The sequence below is a fragment of the Callithrix jacchus genome, chromosome 5 (genome assembly GCF_049354715.1).
Source record: "Callithrix jacchus isolate 240 chromosome 5, calJac240_pri, whole genome shotgun sequence".
In the NCBI taxonomy this organism is placed as follows: domain Eukaryota; kingdom Metazoa; phylum Chordata; class Mammalia; order Primates; family Cebidae; genus Callithrix; species Callithrix jacchus.
In genome coordinates, this window is record NC_133506.1 from 39,045,513 (window position 1) to 39,062,352 (window position 16,840).

General features: G+C 50.0%; 1 protein-coding gene across 3 annotated transcripts in view; it reads left to right on the forward strand.

Moving 5' to 3' along the window:
- The first annotated feature begins 1,178 nt into the window (after positions 1-1,178).
- MYBL2 (MYB proto-oncogene like 2) overlaps positions 1,179-16,840 on the forward strand; it is a 43,245-nt gene continuing 27,583 nt past the window's right edge. The window contains exons 1-5 of one of the 3 annotated variants that reach the window (XM_078371726.1): positions 1,179-1,368; positions 5,941-6,034; positions 10,252-10,323; positions 11,574-11,666; positions 16,353-16,573. In XM_078371726.1, coding sequence (XP_078227852.1) covers positions 1,349-1,368; positions 5,941-6,034; positions 10,252-10,323; positions 11,574-11,666; positions 16,353-16,573 — 500 coding nt within the window. In that variant the 5' untranslated portion in view covers positions 1,179-1,348. Of the gene's footprint in view, positions 1,369-3,860; positions 3,980-5,940; positions 6,035-10,251; positions 10,324-11,573; positions 11,667-16,352; positions 16,574-16,840 lie in introns of those variants that run through there. The other 2 variants (XM_078371727.1, XM_078371725.1) reach the window with 2 other exon arrangements.

Genomic DNA, 16,840 nt, shown 5'->3' on the forward strand with positions numbered 1-16,840 from the left:
CTTGCCCAGGGCTCACCCCTGGAATCCCAGCATATTGGGAGGATGAAGCCGTAGAATTGCTTGATCCCAGGAGTTTTCTTTCTTTCTTTTTTTTTTGACACGGAGTTTCGCTCTTGTTACCCAGGCTGGAGTGCAATGGCGCGATCTCTGCTCACCACAACCTTCATCTCCTGGGTTCAGGCAATTCTCATGCTTCAGCCTCCCGAGTAGCTGGGATTACAGACATACACCACCATGCCCAGCTAATTTTTTATATTTTTAGTAGAGACGGGGTTTCACCATGTTGACCAGGATGGTCTCGATCCACCCGCCTCGACCTCTCAAAGTGCTGAGATTACAGGCTTGAGCCACCGCGCCCGGCCAAAGCCCAGGAGTTTTCAAATCAGTCTAGGCAATATCGCAAGACCCCCGTCTGTATTAAAAAAAAAAAAAAAAAAATTGGCCGGGCTCCGTGGCTCATGCTTGTAATCCCAGCACTTTGGGAGGCTGAGGCGGGCAGATCAGGAGGTCGGGTTCAAGACCAGCCTGACCAACATGGTGAAACCCTGTCTCTACTTAAAAATACAAAATTAGCCGGGCGTGGTGGTGCACACCTGTAATCCCATCTACTTGGGAGGCTGAGGCAAGAGAATTGCTTGAACCCGGGAGGCGGAGGTTGCAGTGAGCCGAGCGCGCCATTGCACTCCAACCTGGGCGACAGAGCGAGACTCCGCCTCAAAAAGAAAAAAAAAAGTGTATTAAGGAGGGTCTATCGGAGGCAGGAGAGGAAGCAGGGAGAGACACAGACTGGTCTTAGTAGGGGTGAAGAGCCGCTTTAGGGTGGGGCTGCAGGGACGCAGAAGTGGCTAGGACTAGCGTGAGGGATTCCGCCCTGGCGCTTTCCCATGCTCCCGCCTCACTCCCCTTCCAAGGTTTTCGCTATGTGGGCTACTCCTGGGCACCCCAGACTGACACCTGAGCAGTCTTCCGGTGTCCGCTCTGCGACTCCGAAGTAGCGGCCGCAGCCCCAGTCACACAGCCAGCCCTAGCGGGTCTGGGCAGGTGCCTTCCAGCAAGCCCCGCCCCTCCCCGCCCCTCCTCCCCCGCCCCTCCCGCAGGCCCCGCCCCGCCGCCCGCGCGCGGGCGGCGCCGACGCGCTTGGCGGGAGATAGAAAAGTGCTTCAGCTCGCGCCGGCGGCGGCTGTAGTTCCTGCGAGCGGGGAGCGCGGGACCTGTGGACACGCTGACGACCTCGAGCGCCGCCCGGGGCCCGGAGCGGCTGGAGCAGCCTGGGTCTTGACCCCGGCCCGGCTCCCGCTCCGGGCTCAGCCAGCGGGCAGGCGAGCGCGGCGCGGTCCGGGCCGGGGGGATGTCTCGGCGGACGCGCGGGTGAGACGTGCCGGGCGGGCCGAGGGCCCCTCCCTCTCTCTTTAATCCACCCTTCCCCCACTCACTCCCCACACCCCCTTCAATCTGGGCGTCCGTGTGTGTGTGTGTGTGTGTGTTGGCTGGGGGGGGTGTTTTCGCGAGAATGCTGCGTCCTGGGCCCTCCGAGGCAGGGGACGCGGGCCAAGCTGGAGGGCTCTTGGGGGTCCCTCGCGGCTCCCCGAGCCTGCTGGGCCTCCGAGCTGGGACGGGCGGGTCTCCTGGGACCCGGGCCAAGCCTTGTATGATGTCATTTTGTCTCCCGCCTAATTGCGGGATGGGGGTGGACCGGCCAGTGTCAGCTGGCAGGGCCTTCGCCTGGGAGGGAGGCGACCCCTGGGAGGGAGAGGGAGTCTCCAAGCCCCAGCCTGTGGGAGGCCGAGCCTGGGAGACACTTGTCGTTCCAGCCTAGTTTTAGGTCAGCTTGGCGGGTGGGCTTTGCTCCTCAGCATTCCGGGGTGCACAGAGCCCCCCCAAGCCCTCTCCCCCCGACTGTGAGGGGGGTGCTGAGTTGGGGGCTCTTTGTCTCTCCCACCTCGGGTCCGTGCCCTACCTGGGTTCAGTTTGAGACCTCTTCCTGTTCCCATGAGGAGTTTTGGGCAGCTGGGGTCGAAGGTGCTAGGGAGAGCGAGTCCCTGGGGCAAAGGCAGGAACTGCGGTCTCCATTTTACTTATTTCCCCAGAGACTTAAGTGGCTGAGGCGAGCCCGGAGCCCGGATCCCGGATCCCGGAACTCAGTCTGTGGCTCTAGATCCCTGTCTTACACCTGTGTGCCTGGGGCCTGAGCTCCAGGCTTTTCAGCCCGCCTGGGAGACAGGATTGTGGAGTCCTGACCTCTTCCCTGTCTGGGTCCTTCCCTGCCTAGATCCCTGCCGCTCAGAGAACCTTTCGTCCCTCTTCAGATGATAGCTTCATTTAAAGATGAGGCCTTCCATCTCTCTAGATTTTTGCCCTTTCGGGCTGAGGATAGGGATCTGAGTGGTGGTTGGGGCGCCTACCACAGGGACTGTGTTCCTCAGGCCCCACTTTCCCAGGGCAGCGCCAGTGTCCAGGAAGAATTTGCTGTTCAGGCACCTATCAGACCCTGCTCTGATTTTTTTTTCTTCGTTTTTTTTTTTTTGAGGCAGGGTCTCACTCTGCAGCCCAGGTTAGAGTGTAGTGGTACAATCAATAATAGCTAACTGCAGCCTCAACCCTCCCGGGTTCAAGTGATCTTCCCACCTCAGCCAGCTGGGACTATAGGCTGGGTAGCTGGGATTATGGGCACATGCCACCACAACTGGCTACTTGTTTTATTTTATTTATTTATTTTGAGACGGAGTTTCGCTGGGAAACTCGCAGCGAAAAGTGCTGGGATTATAGGCGTGAGCCACCGCGCCCGGCCTAATTTTTGTATTTTTAGTAGAGATGGGGTTATAATCCCAGCACTTTGGGAAGCCGAGACGGGTGGATCACGAGGTCAAAAGATCGAAACCATCCTGGTCAACAAGGTGAAACCCCGTCTGTACTAAAAATACAAAAACTAGCTGGGCATGGTGGTTGCGCGCCTGTAGTCCCAGCTACTCTGGAGGCTGAGGCAGGAGAATTGCTTGAACCCAGGAGGCGGAAGTTGCGGTGAGCCGAGATAGCGCCATTGCACTCCAGTGTGGGTAACAACAGCGAAACTCCGTCTCAAAAAAAAAAAAAAAGTATATTATCTCACAGAAATGTCCCAGCTATCTGAGATGCTGACCGTATCAAACAGCACTGGAGGCTGGGCATGGTGGCTCACCGAGGCCAAGAGTTCGAGACCAGCCTGACCAACATAGTGAAACACCATCTCTACTAAAAATACAAAAATTAGACTCTCAAAAATAAAAAAAATAAATAGCATTGGAGCACCAGAGAGTGTACATGCAGACACCCTTCTCATCTTTGAAAAGAGTATTTGTGAGCTTCTGCTAGAAGCCAGGCCTTGTTTGTGCTGGATGCTGGAGAAGCGAAGATGGTTTCTGTCACGAGCAGTCTGGGGGCAGTTGTTTTTAAAGTCAGCTTCCTTCTGTTACTAGTATCTTCTGGATTTTTGCCTTTTATATGGCAATGGTGGTGGACCCATGAACTGGGTCAGGAATGAATTCCAGAGCCTTCTGTGACTGATGTATTGCTGGCAGTCGACACCATTTCTTCCTTTTTTCCCCCCCTTATTTATTTATTTATTTTATTTTTAAAAAACCGCTCCCTGTCCCCCATCTCTTCCTTTTCTATTCCTGAAAATTTTTTCTTTTGAAACCGGGTCTTGCCTGGCCTAAAAAATTTAATTAGTATTTCTTATCGACTACTAGGCAGCTGCTTTGCACATTTTTTTTCATTCATTTGTGGCGTATTTAGTCACTGGGCAAACATTTCTTAAGGCTTTTGGTGATAAGCCCTGGGATGCGGAGGTGGAGCTGACCTTTGTAGACTGTGTAGAGATAGGCAGTTGCAGTGTAAGGACCTGAGGCAGGAAGTTTTTCCATGTGCTGTGGAAATGTAGGAGTGACTCTAGGAAGGAATGGTGAGCTGTGGAGAACAAGGAGAAGGTAATGTGGATAGCACAGTAAGTCGCCTTTCATTTGGTCATGAGACCTAGACTTGCCTTGTTTGGAACCTGTAAGCTTCTTCCAGTTTACAAATGCATGACCTAGCAACTCAGCAGACCAAGATGATCTGATGCAGTTTCTGTTGTTGAGTTGGGGAAAGGTTACTAACTTTCCTCATGTGCCTGACATCTCTGGACGTGGATTGTGTGATTTCCATTTTTGTAACTATTACACTGGGTAAATACAAGGGCTTTTTGGAGCAACTTGGAAAATTCCCTTGTACAAGAAAAACACCCAGCCTTCAAAGCAGCTTGTACTTTTTTTTTTTTTTCCTCTGCAGCCATGTTAGAATATACTGTACACTGATTTTTCTTTCTTTTTTTTTTTTTTGTGAGACGGAGTTTAGCTCTTGTTACCCAGGCTGGAGTGCAATGGCGCGATCTCAGCTCACCGCAACCTCCGCCTCCTGGGTTCAGGCAATTCTCCTGCCTCAGCCTCCTGAGTAGCTGGGATTACAGGCACGCACCACCATGCCCAGCTAATTTTTGTATTTTTAGTAGAGACGAGGTTTCACCATGTTGACCAGGATGGTCTCGATGTCTTGACCTTGTGATCCACCTGCCTCGGCCTCCCAAAGTGCTGGGATTACAGGCTTGAGCCACCGTGCCCGGCCTCTTTCTTTTTTTTTTTTTTTTTTGAGACAGAGTCTTGCACTGTCTCCTGAGCTGGAATGCAATGGCGCCATCTCAGCTCACTGCAACCTCCATCTCCCGGGTTCAAGTGATTCTCCTCCCACAGCCTCCCAAGCTGCTGGGATTATAGGCGCCTGTATTTTTTTTTTTTTAAATCATGTATGACACCTGCTATTGAGGATAGGCGCCTGTATTTTTAGTAGAGACGGGGCTCAGTGTGTTGGCCAGGCTGGTCTCGAACTCCTGACCTCATGCTCTCTCCTCAGCCTCCCAAAGTGCTGAGATTACAGGTGTGAGCCACTGTGCCTGGCCAGTACACTGATTTTTCTTTCCATTAATTATGCCTGTGTGTAGGCAAGGATTGAAAAGGGATTTGCAAAAGAGAGAAGCGATTTGCAAAAATGGACATAAGCTGGATATGGTGGTGCACACCTGTAATCCCAGTTGCTTGGGAGGCTGAGGCAGGAGGATCACTTGAGCCCAGGAGTTCAAGATGAGTCTGGGCAACATAGCGAGACTGTCATTACAAAATAAAAGAAAAAGGGGCCGGGCGCGGTGGCTCACGCCTGTAATCCCAGCGCTTTGGGAGGCCGAGGCGGGGGTGGATCACGAGGTCGAGAGATTGAGACCATCCTGGTCAACATGGTGAAACCCTGTCTCTACTAAAAATACAAAAAATTAGCTGGGCATGGTGGTGCGTGCCTGTAATCCCAGCTACTCAGGAGGCTGAGGCGGGAGAATTGCCTGAACCCAGGAGGCGGAGGTTGCGGTGAGCCGAGATCGTGCCATTGCACTCCATCCAGCCTGGGTAAGAAGAGCGAAACTCCGTCTCAAGAAAAAGAAAAAAATCCAAGCACAAGCAACAACTTGGCCAGTTACGGTGGCTTAGGCTTGTAATGCCAGCACTTTGGAAGGCCAAGGTGGGAGGATTGCTTGAGCCTAGGAGTTGGAGTCTGCAGTGAGCTATGATTATGCCACTGCATTCCAGTCTGGGTAACAGATCCATTCTGTCTCAAGAAAAACAACAAATGGGCATAGTTACCGCTCAATTGTTGTTGTTTTTTTAGTTACTCCCGAGGTGGGAGAGTTCGAGATCACTCTGGGCCCCATGTCTGCATAAAAAATACAAACAATTAGCTGGATGTGGTGGCATGCCCCTGTAGTCCCAGCTACTTGGGAGGCTGAAGTGGGAGGATTATTTGAGTCCAGGAGTTAAGGCTGTGATCATGCCATACTGATCTCCAGCCCAGTGACATCCTTAACCTTTTGGCCTGCTTTCTCCATAGCGAGGAGTTGGATGAGCTGCACTACCAGGACACAGATTCAGATGTGCCAGAGCAGAGGGATAGCAAGTGCAAGGTCAAATGGACCCACGAGGAGGTGAGTGCCATGGGGAGGAGATGGCTGATGGTAGCTGGGGCTGGCCAGAGGAGCTGAGCCTGGAGTGTCTTCCTGATGTCCTGTCAGAGGGGATGAAGAGGAGGAGCCAGTGAAAGGATAGGTCCTCTGGGGGACTTAATTCTGAGGACTCGGTGGATGGGAAGGGGATGTGTGTCTCAGACCTTAGGGCCCATTGTGTCTCCTCAGCAGCTGGGATGTTCTGTTTCATGGACGTTGATTATGCTTCTTGCCATTTGACTGCTAGGAGGTTTGGCCAAGCCTGTAATTTCCCGCTTTCTTCTTTTTTTTTGTCGGGGGGTGAGATGGAGTTTTGCTCTTGTCACCCAGGCTAAAGTGCAATGATAAGACCTCCTTGGGTCACTGTATCCTCCGCCTCCCGGGTTCAAGCAGTTTTCCTGTCTCAGTCTCCCAGTAGCTGGGATTATAGGCATGAGCCACCACACCTGGCTAATTTTTGTAATTTTAGTAGAGTCGGGGTTTCACCATGTTGACCAGCTTTGGCCTCCTACAGTGTTGGGATTACAGGCGTGAACCACTGCCCCCAGCCAACTCTCCCTTTCTTTTTCTAAAAAACTATTGAACCTTGTAACATGAAGCCTGACTTGGTTTTCTTCTAGCTCCATCTTTTTGTTCTTTTTTTTGAGACGGAGTTTCGCTGTTGTTCCCTAGGCTGGAGTGCAGTGGCGCGATCCTGGCTCACCGCAACCTCCGCCTCCTGGGTTCAAGCAATTCTCCTGCCTCAGCCTCCTAAGTAGCTGGGATTACAGGCACATGCCACCATGCCCAGCTAATTTTTTGTATTTTTAGTAGAGACGGGGTTTCACCATGTTGGCCAGGATGATCTCGATTTCCTGACTTCCTGATCTGCCCGCCTGTGCCTCCCAAAGTGCTGGGAAAACAGGTGTGAGCCACCACGTCTGGTCTTTATTTTTAACCCACAGTTAACATCATAAATGTCTTTAATTTTAGGCTTGGTTGTTTTTGTTTGTATTGTATTGTTTATATTGGTTTCTTTTCTTTTTCTTTTTCTTTTTTATTTTTCTTTTTTTTTTGAGATGGAGTTTCGCTCTTGTTATCCAGGCTGGAGTGCAATGGCACGATCTCGGCTCACCGCAACCTCCGCCTCCTGGGTTCAGGCAATTCTCCTGTCTCAGCCTCGCGAGTAGCTGGGACTACAGGCACACGCCACCATGCCCGGCTAATTTTTGTATTTTTTTTTAGTAGAGACAGGGTTTCACCGTGTTGACCAGGATGGTCTCGATCTCTTGAGCTTGTGATCCACCTGCTCAGGCCTCCCAAAGTGCTGGGATTATAGGCGTGAGCCACTGCGCCCGGCCTTCTTTTTTTTTTTTGAGAGAGTCTCACTCTGTCGCCAGGCTAGAGTCCAGTGGTACAATCTCCTGAATAGCTGGGATTATAGGCGCGTTTCACCACACCCAGCTAAGTTTTGTATTTTTAGTAGAGATGGGTTTTCACCGTGTTGACCAGACTGGTCTTGAATGTCTGACCTTGTGGTCCACCCGTCTCGGCCTCCCAAAGTGCTGGGATCACAGTTGTGAGTCACTGAACCTGACAGATAAAAGGTTTTTAAAGCAGGGAATGATGTGAATGTAGCTGGGTTTCACAGGAGCTCATCTGTGTGGGGGATCAATGAGATACAGAGCAGGCTGGGGCTGAGAGACCAGTGCGAAGGGAGTGGGAGGGGGCCCTGTGCCAGGCAGGCAAGAGGTGACTGTGGAGAGGGCAGTGCGGGGATGGAGCTGACCAGGTGGGGGAGGCCCAAGAGGAATGGGAAAAGTCTAAGTTTGGAAAAGATAGTATCCATATCAGTTGTCAGGGAGGGTGGTGGTGCTGGAGATGGACTGGGGAACATGGGAGGAAGCAGGTGTGAGCCTGGCCAGGGGCGGGAGGGGCATGGTATAGATAGGGAAGGGTGTCCTGTGCTGGCTGTGGGTGGACATGTGGGTGTAGGCCTGGGCTGGCTCACCCAAAGGATTTACAGTGATTTTGCCTAGCCTGTGCTGGTTCTAGCTAAGATGTGGTTGAGGGCTTAGATTCCTGTCATGGGCCACATGGTGATGAATTTTTCTGTCTAGGAGCATATATACATATATACACACATAAATTTGTATGTTTGGCAAAAGCATCTCACTTTAAATTTATCCTCGTTTTCTCCCCCTTAAATCTACCCTGTTAACCACCTTTAACTTTGTAATTTCATGGTGTTAAGTATTTTCAGATTGTTTTGCAAAAGATCACTCAAACTTTTTCATGGAAACTTGATTGGGTATGGTAGTTTATGCCTGTAACCCCAGCACTGTAGGAGGCTGAAAAGCAGGAGGATTTCTTGAGTCCAGGAGTCCTTAGACCAGCCTGGGCAACATAGCAAGACCCTGTCATTAAAAACAAAACAGAAAATACCCACTAACTTGGCGAGTCACGGTGGCTCAGGTCTGTAAGGTGGCTCAGTTCTGTGATCCCAGCACTTTGGGAGGCTGTGGCAGGAGATTGCTTGAGGCAGTCTAGACCAGCCTGAGTAACATGTAAGATCCTGTCCCTACAAAAAAACAAAAATTAGCCAGGCGTGGTAGTGTGTGTCTGTGGTCCCACCTACTTGGGAGGCTAAGGTGGGAGGAACACTTGAGTCCATGAGGTTGAGGATGTGGTGGGTGTGTTTGTATCACTGCACTCCCGCCTGGGTGACAGAGCGAGACCCTGTCTCAAAAAAAAGGAGGAAGGAAAACTGAAACTAATTAAACATGAGTTACTCTCCTCCCACCCTCCAGTCCTTGGCAGCTACCTTTCTACTCTGTTTCTGTGATTTTGAGTATTTTATTTTTTTTCCAACAGTCTCGCTCTCTGAAAAAATTTCGGTTCACTGCATCCTCCACCTCCCAGGTTCAGGTGATTGTCTTGCCTTAGCCTCCCGACTAGAGGACTAGAGATGAGGGTTCACCGTGTTGGCCAGGCTGGTCTGGAACTCCTGACCTCAGGTGATCCGCTTGCCTTGGCTTCCCAAAGTGCTGGAATTACAGGCATGAGCCACTGTGCTTGACCTGATTTTGACTATTTTAGATGCTTTGTGTGAGTGGAGTCATGAGTATTTGCCTTGTTGCGTCTGGCTATTTGACATAGCATTGTGTCCTCAGCTTTCATCCATGACTTAGTAATATTTCATTGTATATATGCATCACATTTGCTTTCTTTTTTCTCTTTGAGATGGAGTCTCAGTCTTGCTCTTGCCCAGGCTGGAGTGCAGTGACATGATCTTGGTTCACTGCAACCTCCACCTTCCAGGTTCAAGCGATTCTCTTGTCCCAGCCTTCTGAGTAGCTGGAATTAAAGGTGTACGCCACCACACCCAGCTAACTTTTATTTTTATTTATATATATATATATATATATTTTTTTTTTTTTTTCTGAGACGGAGTTTTGCTCTTGTTACCTAGGCTGGAGTGCAATGGCGCTATCTCGGCTCACCGCAACCTCCGCCTCCTGGGTTCAGGCAGTTCTCCTGCCTCAGCCTCCTGAGTAGCTGGGATTACAGGCATGCACCACCGTGCCCAGCTAATTTTTTGTATTTTTAGTAGAGACGGGGTTTCACCATGTTGACCAGGATGGTCTCAATCTCTTGACCTTAAGTGATCTGACTGCCTCGGCTTCCCATGAGTGCTGGGATTACACGCCTAAGCCAACGTGCCTGGCTGATGTTTTCTTTAAATATTAATCAGTTTGATTGAGGAAAACTTTATATGCAATTAACTACGGCTGTTTATAGTACGATTCAATGGAACCACCAGCATAGCCAGGCTATAGAACATTTCCGTTGTCCCCAAGACATTCCTTGCCCCGCTTTGCTGTTCTACCCTTTCCAACACTGGCCTCAGAAACCACTTTTTGTCCCTATAGCTTAGTTTGCATTTTCTAGAATTTTGTATGGATGAAATCATATGGTGTGTACCCTTTTATGTCTGACTTTCATACATCATAGTGACTGAGATTCATGTTATTGTGTGAATTGGCAGTTCCATTTTGGGAGGAATTTTTTTTTGAGATGGAGTCGCCTAGTAGTAGGTATTCACTTTATGACGGAATGAATGAACAAGGCTGTTCCTTTTAGACTGGGCTCCATCACAGACAGCCCTGAGGTTTTCTGCACGTATGTGTGCTGAGCCCCTGTCTTTCTGGTGTTGGCAGGACGAGCAGCTGAGAGCCCTGGTGAGGCAGTTTGGACAGCAGGATTGGAAGTTCCTGGCCAGCCACTTCCCTGTGAGTACAGTCCCTCTGTGGCCCTCCCTTGGGGCAAGGGCTCTAGGAGAACAGTGTGCCTGGGACACACTTTCTGCCAAGGAGGAGAAAAGGGAGTTCCTTGCTAAGCCTCTCAAAACACAACCAAATAAAACAGGGCAAATTGACCTTTGTAGGATCTGTCTTCCCAAACTGGCATTCAAGGCACCCTGATGTAAACATCTCCAGGCTCCTCAGTGTGCCTGGTAGTCTTCAGACTGTGAGACATTTGCAGCATATGATGCATATCTGCATTTCTTCCTGTTAAGTCAGGAGTGAACAGGTGTTCGGTTTCTCAACAGTGAGACTGAAACTGAGGGGAAGTGATGCTTTCAGCAGGCTTCATGGTGAGGCCCCTACAGGGCTGTGAGGTGCTACCACATCTGAGCATTTAGAGTTTCCTGATGATGAGGGGGTCCTCCCTCAGGACCTCTTTCTCAGGCCCTCCCACCCCTGACCTGCAGGTGTCTGGGAGGGAGAGAGGGGTTATGGAAGGAGCTGCCCTGTGGCTTACCGCCTGGGATGCTCAGGGACCAAGTCACCAGACCCCTTCCTGGGCCATTTCCTCACCTCCCCCTCTTCTGTGTAATCTGAACTCTTCAGGGAATAAAAATGTTCTAGAAAAAAACAGGGGTCCCTGACATACAAGGAGTTAAAGACTTGTGATGGTGGCCCCTTGTGTTCAGATGGTGGGGGGGTGGCTTCCCACAAGGGCCCGATTTTGCCCTCTTGAAGCAAAGAGAAGCCTGTCTGCGTTCTGGGATTTGGAGGTGTAATGTGTGGTGGCCACATGGAACAGACACACCTACTTAAGGTGTGCCTAGTCCTAGGCCATTGGCCCCTGATCCTAGTACTTTTTTTTTTTTTTGAGACGGAGTTTCGCTCTTATTACCCAGGCTGGAGTGCAATGGTGCGATCTTGGCTCACCGCAACCTCTGCCTCCTGGGTTCAGGCAATTCTCCTGCCTCAGCCTCCTGAGTAGCTGGGATTACAGGCACGCGCCACCATGTCCAGCTAATTTTTTGTATTTTTAGTAGAGATGGGGTTTCACCATGTTGACCAGGATGGTCTCGATATCTGGACCTCGTTATCTACCCGCCTCGGCCTCCCAAAGTGCTGGGATTATAGGCTTGAGCCACCACGCCCGGCCCGAGCCTAGTACTTAACCAGGGTCCCAGCCTGAGGTCCCAGAAGTTCTCATGGATTGGTTTGTTCTTCTGTTCTTTTCCCAGAACCGCACTGACCAGCAATGCCAGTACAGGTGGCTCAGAGTTTTGAATCCAGACCTTGTCAAGGGGCCATGGACTAAAGAGGAAGACCAAAAGGTAACTGCTGTGGCAGTGCCTTGCACAGTGGGCCTTCACCCATCAGTGAATCTGGGGACTGTGAGATTGTCCCTGTGGGGTTGTCAGGCTAAGCACTGAGTTGTCTACCAGCAAGTCTGGACACTCCCATGCTGCCCTGGCTCTAGCCCCGAGATTCCAAGTCTCTGAATGTCTCAGATGATTTGGCTTCTCTTGCTCTAGCCATAGAGGGGAACAGCCACAGTGCAGCGTTGTTATGAGTTAAGCAGGTGATGCTTGTATGGGGCTTGCAGATCCTGTACATGGTGAGCTCTCAGCAAATGGCAGCTGCTGCTATCCCTAATTTAATGATGATTGTGCCCTGTGACCTTCTTCACAGGGCACAGAGCATCACATGTGCCTTCTTTTTTTTTCTGAGATGGAGTTTCGCTCTTGTTACCCAGGCTGGAGTGCAATGGCATGATCTCAGCTCACCGCAACCTCTGCCTCCTGGGTTCAGGCAATTCTCCTACCTCAGCCTCCAGAGTAGCTGGGATTACAGACACGTGCCACCATGCCCAGCTAATTTTTTGTATTTTTAGTAGAGATGGGGTTTCACCATGTTGACCAGGATGGTCTCGATCTCTTGACCTCGTGATCCACCCGCCTTGGCCTCCCAAAGTGCTGGGATTACAGGCATGAGCCACCGTGCCTGGCTCATATGCCTTCTTTTGATCCCCATGGCAGTCCTATGGAGGTGGGCAGAAGTTGTTGGTCTCATTTTATAGATGGGGAGAGTAAGACTCAGAGGTTGGGGATGTCCCCAGGCTAGAACCAGCAGTAGTATTACCACGACTGCCCTGGGCTGCCTTGGGAGTTCTGCATCTCTTTTCCCTGATGCCAGCCCAGAGGATGTCATTCCACCAAGGCAGGCATGGCTCAAGGGAAGGAGTGAGACATGGGAACTAGGCATTTTTAAATTAATTTCTTTTGAGATGGGTCTTACTTTGTTGCACCGGTTGGAGAACATTGGCTAATTTTTTATTTGATTGATTTTTTGAGGTGGGAGTTTGTGCTGTCATCCAGGCTGGAGTACAGTGGCACAATCACAGCTTATTGGAGCCTCGACCTCCTAGGCCCAAGCATTTCTCCTACCCCCAAGTATTCTTCCCACCTCAGCTTCCAATGTAGCTGGTACTACATGTGCCACCATGCCTGGTTAATCTTTTAAAAAATTTTTTGTAGAGACAGCATCTCGTTATGCTGCCCAGGCTGATTGAACTTCTGGGCTCAAGTGATCCTCCCACATCAGCCTCCCAAAGTGCTGGGATTATAGGTATGAGCCATCATTCCTGGTCTTTTTTTTTTAATTTGTAGAGATGGGGTCTCCCTGTGTTTCCCAGGCTGGTCTTGAACTACAGGGTTAATGGTATCCTCTTGTCTTGGCCTTCCAAAGTTCTGGGATTACAGTCATGAGCCGTGACCAGCACCTTGCCTTAAAATTAACTCAGTGCGGTGGTAGGGTGCCTTTACTCTGGAGGCTGAGTTGGGAGGATCATTTGAACCCAGGAGTTCAAGGCTGCAGTGAGCCATGATCACACCACTGCATTCTAGCCTGGGTGACAGAGTAAGACCCTGGCTCTTAAAATAAATAAATAAATAAATAAAATTTAGTTGGTGTTTTTTTTAGTTTTATTCTTATCTCTTCCTATTGCTTTGAGCAAAAATAAAAAATTTAGGTTTTTTTTTTTTTTTGAGATGGAGTTTCACTCTTGTTGCCCAGGCTGGAGTGCAATGGCCCTATCTCTGATCACTGCAACCTCTGCCTGCTGGGTACAAGCGATTCTCCTACCTCAGCCTCCTGAGCAGCTGAGATTACAGGTGCACACACCACCATGCCTGGCTGAGTTTTGTATTTTTAATAGACGGGGTTTGCCATTTTTGGTCAGGCTGGTCTTGAACTCCTGACCTCAGGTGATCCACTCACCTTGACCTCCCAAAGTGCTGGGATTACAGGCATGAGCCACCATGCCCAGTTTGAGACCTTGTCTCTCTCTTTTATTTTTTTCTGAGATGAGTCTTTCTCGGTTGCCAGGCTGGAGTGCAGTAGTGTGATCTCAGCTCACAGTAAACTTCGTCTCCTTGTTTTAAGTGATTCCCCTGTCTTAACCTCTTGAGTACGTGGGACTACATGTGTATGTCATGATGCCCATCTGGTTTTTTTGTAGTTTTTAGTAGAGATGGGGTTTCACCGTGTTGGCCAGAATGGTCTCGAGCTCCTAACTTCATGATCCACCTGCCTCAGTCTCCCAAAGTGCTGGGATTACAGGTGTAACCCACTGTGCCTGGTCTGATGCCAGGCTGGAGTGCAGTGGCAGTATCTGAGCTCACTGCAACCTCTGCCTCCTTGGTTCAAGTGATTCTGCCTGAGCCTCCCAAGTAGCTGGAATTACAGGCTCCCACCATGACTCCTGTAATTTTTTGAACTTTTAGTGGAGATGGGGTTTCACCATTTTGTCCAGGCTGGTCTGGAACTCCTGACCTGAGGTGATCTGCCCCCACCTTGGCCTCCCAAAGTGCTGGGATTACAGGTATGAGCCACCAAGCCCAGCCGAGACCTTGTCTCTTTAAAAAAAAAAAAAAGAATAAAATTTAATTTGAAAACCCTTTTTTTGGTTGGTTGTGGTGGCTCACACCTGTAATATCAGCACTTTGGGAGGCCGAGGTGGGCAGATATTCTGAGGTCAGGGGTTCGAGAACGGCCTGGTCAACATGGTGAAACCCTGTCCATTTCTATTTAAAAATACAAAAATTAGCTAGGTGTGGTGGTGTGCCTGTAATCCCAGTTTACTTGGGAGGCTGAGGCGGGAGAATTGCTTGAACCTGGGAGGCAGAGTTTACAGTGAGCTGAGATTATCCCACTGCACCCCAGCCTGGGCTACAGAGTGAAACCCAGTCTCAAAAAAGTAAAAACATAAAATCCCTTAAAAGAAAAATGAAAGTGATACGTGGTTGCTATAAAAATTTAAACCATACAGAAAGGAAGTCAAGTATTTCTTCACCCAAATCTTTGTCCAAGAGGCATCCATTCTTCATTTTGCTGTGGTCTGTGTGCACATGGGAACATGTGTGTCTGTTGCATAGGCTGGGTCTAGCCTGGCTCTTGTGGCTTCCTATGTTGTGGTTTGTGTCCTGAGCTAGGAAGCCTGCCTGAGAGGGCAAGTGGGGACTCGGGTCCAGCTAGGTCAGCCTGCAATGCCTGATACCACGGCTTAGCCTGTACCCTCCCAATTTCCATGAAAGTGCTGGAGGGTCTTGTGGCAGCCTGGGGCATGGCTGGGGTGGGAAAGTCTATTTCCCATCTTTAGTTTGGACCCCCCCATGTGGGTTGGTCCTCTTTATCCCTCTGCTTTTTTTTTTTTTTTTTTTTTTTAATGGATTGGAGGTTTCAGTGGGACGGGAGAATCACAAGGAATCAGGTGTTCAGAGGAATGTATTGAGTAGAGGTGAGGAACTAGGATGTTGAAAAGTAGAAAAAGGAGAGAAGGAGAGGAAGAAAAAGAGGGAGAGAGAACAGGAGTATTGCTTCATTCTAAAAATGGGTATTAATAATGGCCGATCAATATTTTGTGTATTTAAAATGGAGAACTCTATAAATATTTATTGAGTTTACTTGTTCCAGATCTGAGTTGAAGTCCTGGATATACTTAATAATTTTCTGTCTCGTTGAGTCTAAATCTCGTTATGGGTCTTATGTACCTGAGTATTAAGATCTCTTATTGTTGCATTGTCCTTTTACCACTGTATCTTTTTTTTTTTTTTTGAGGCAGAGTTTCGCTGTTGTTACCCAGACTGGAGTGCAATGGCATGATCTCGGCTCACCGCAACCTCCACCTTCTGGGTTCAAGCAATTCTCCTGCCTCAGCCTTCCAAGTAGCTGGAACTACAGGCGCGCACCACCATGCCCAGCTAATTTTTGTATTTTTAGTAGAGACAGGGTTTCACCATGTTGACCAGGATGGTCTCTATCTCTTGACCTCGTGATCCACCCGCCTTGGCCTCCCAAAGTGCTGGGATTATAGGAGTGAGCCACCGCGCCCGGCCTTGCCTTTTTGTTTTTTTGAGATGGAGTGGCACAATCTCAGCTCACTGCAACCTCCGCCTCCTGGGTTCAAGTCTCCTGCCTCAGTCTCCGGAGGACTGGAACTACAGGCGCCTGCCACCACCATGCCTGGCTAATTTTTGTATTTTTAGTAGAGATGAGATTTCACCATGTTGGCTGGGCTCATCTCCATCTCTCGACCTTGTGATCTGCCTGCCTTGGCCTCCCAAAGTGCTGGGATTACAGGTGTGAGCCACCACACCCAGTTTCCTCTGCTCTTTTCTACTTAACTTACTGGATTGAGCCCTGAAGAGGGAAGCAGAACTCTGGTTCCCTTCTTTACCCGACTTGATCACCAATCTAGAAAGAGTTTCTGGCATTTTTGGCCTGGATTTATTCCAGGCAGTAAATGAGAGGGAAGGTCAGATCCTTAGGTAGCCTCTGTGGGCTATACAAAGGCATCCTGGGTGGCATCCCCACAACCTGCTCAGTGGCTTCTGTGTTACCTGAGAGGGTGTGGTAAGTGGCGCCTCTGAGGGCCACAGCAAGGCTTAAGTGGATGTGAGGGGCTATGGTGGGCGAGGGAGGGGCCGGTGCCACTGGCTACCCAGAGGCTTTTCTCCAAGGTCATCGAGCTGGTTAAGAAGTATGGCACAAAGCAGTGGACACTGATTGCCAAGCACCTGAAGGGCCGGCTGGGGAAGCAGTGCCGTGAACGTTGGCACAACCACCTCAACCCTGAGGTGAAGAAGTCTTGCTGGACTGAGGAGGAGGACCGCATCATCTGCGAGGCCCACAAGGTGCTGGGCAACCGCTGGGCCGAAATCGCCAAGATGTTGCCAGGGAGGTGAGCTGTCTTCTTGGGGCTTAGGGAAGGCTCCCAGGAAGTCATGTCCGTGTTTCTGATAGAGGAGGTTTCCATGGTGGGTGCGGTGGTCTTGTTCTCTAACACCCAGCCTCGGCTCCAGGGCATGGTGGCTCATGCCTGTAATCCCATCACTTTGGGAGGCCCAGGTGGGTGGCTCACTTGAGGTCAGGTGTTCTGAGATCAGCCTGACCTCTTAAATCACTCTACCAAAACAGACTCATCTTTTTGAGTTCTTTATCACTATCT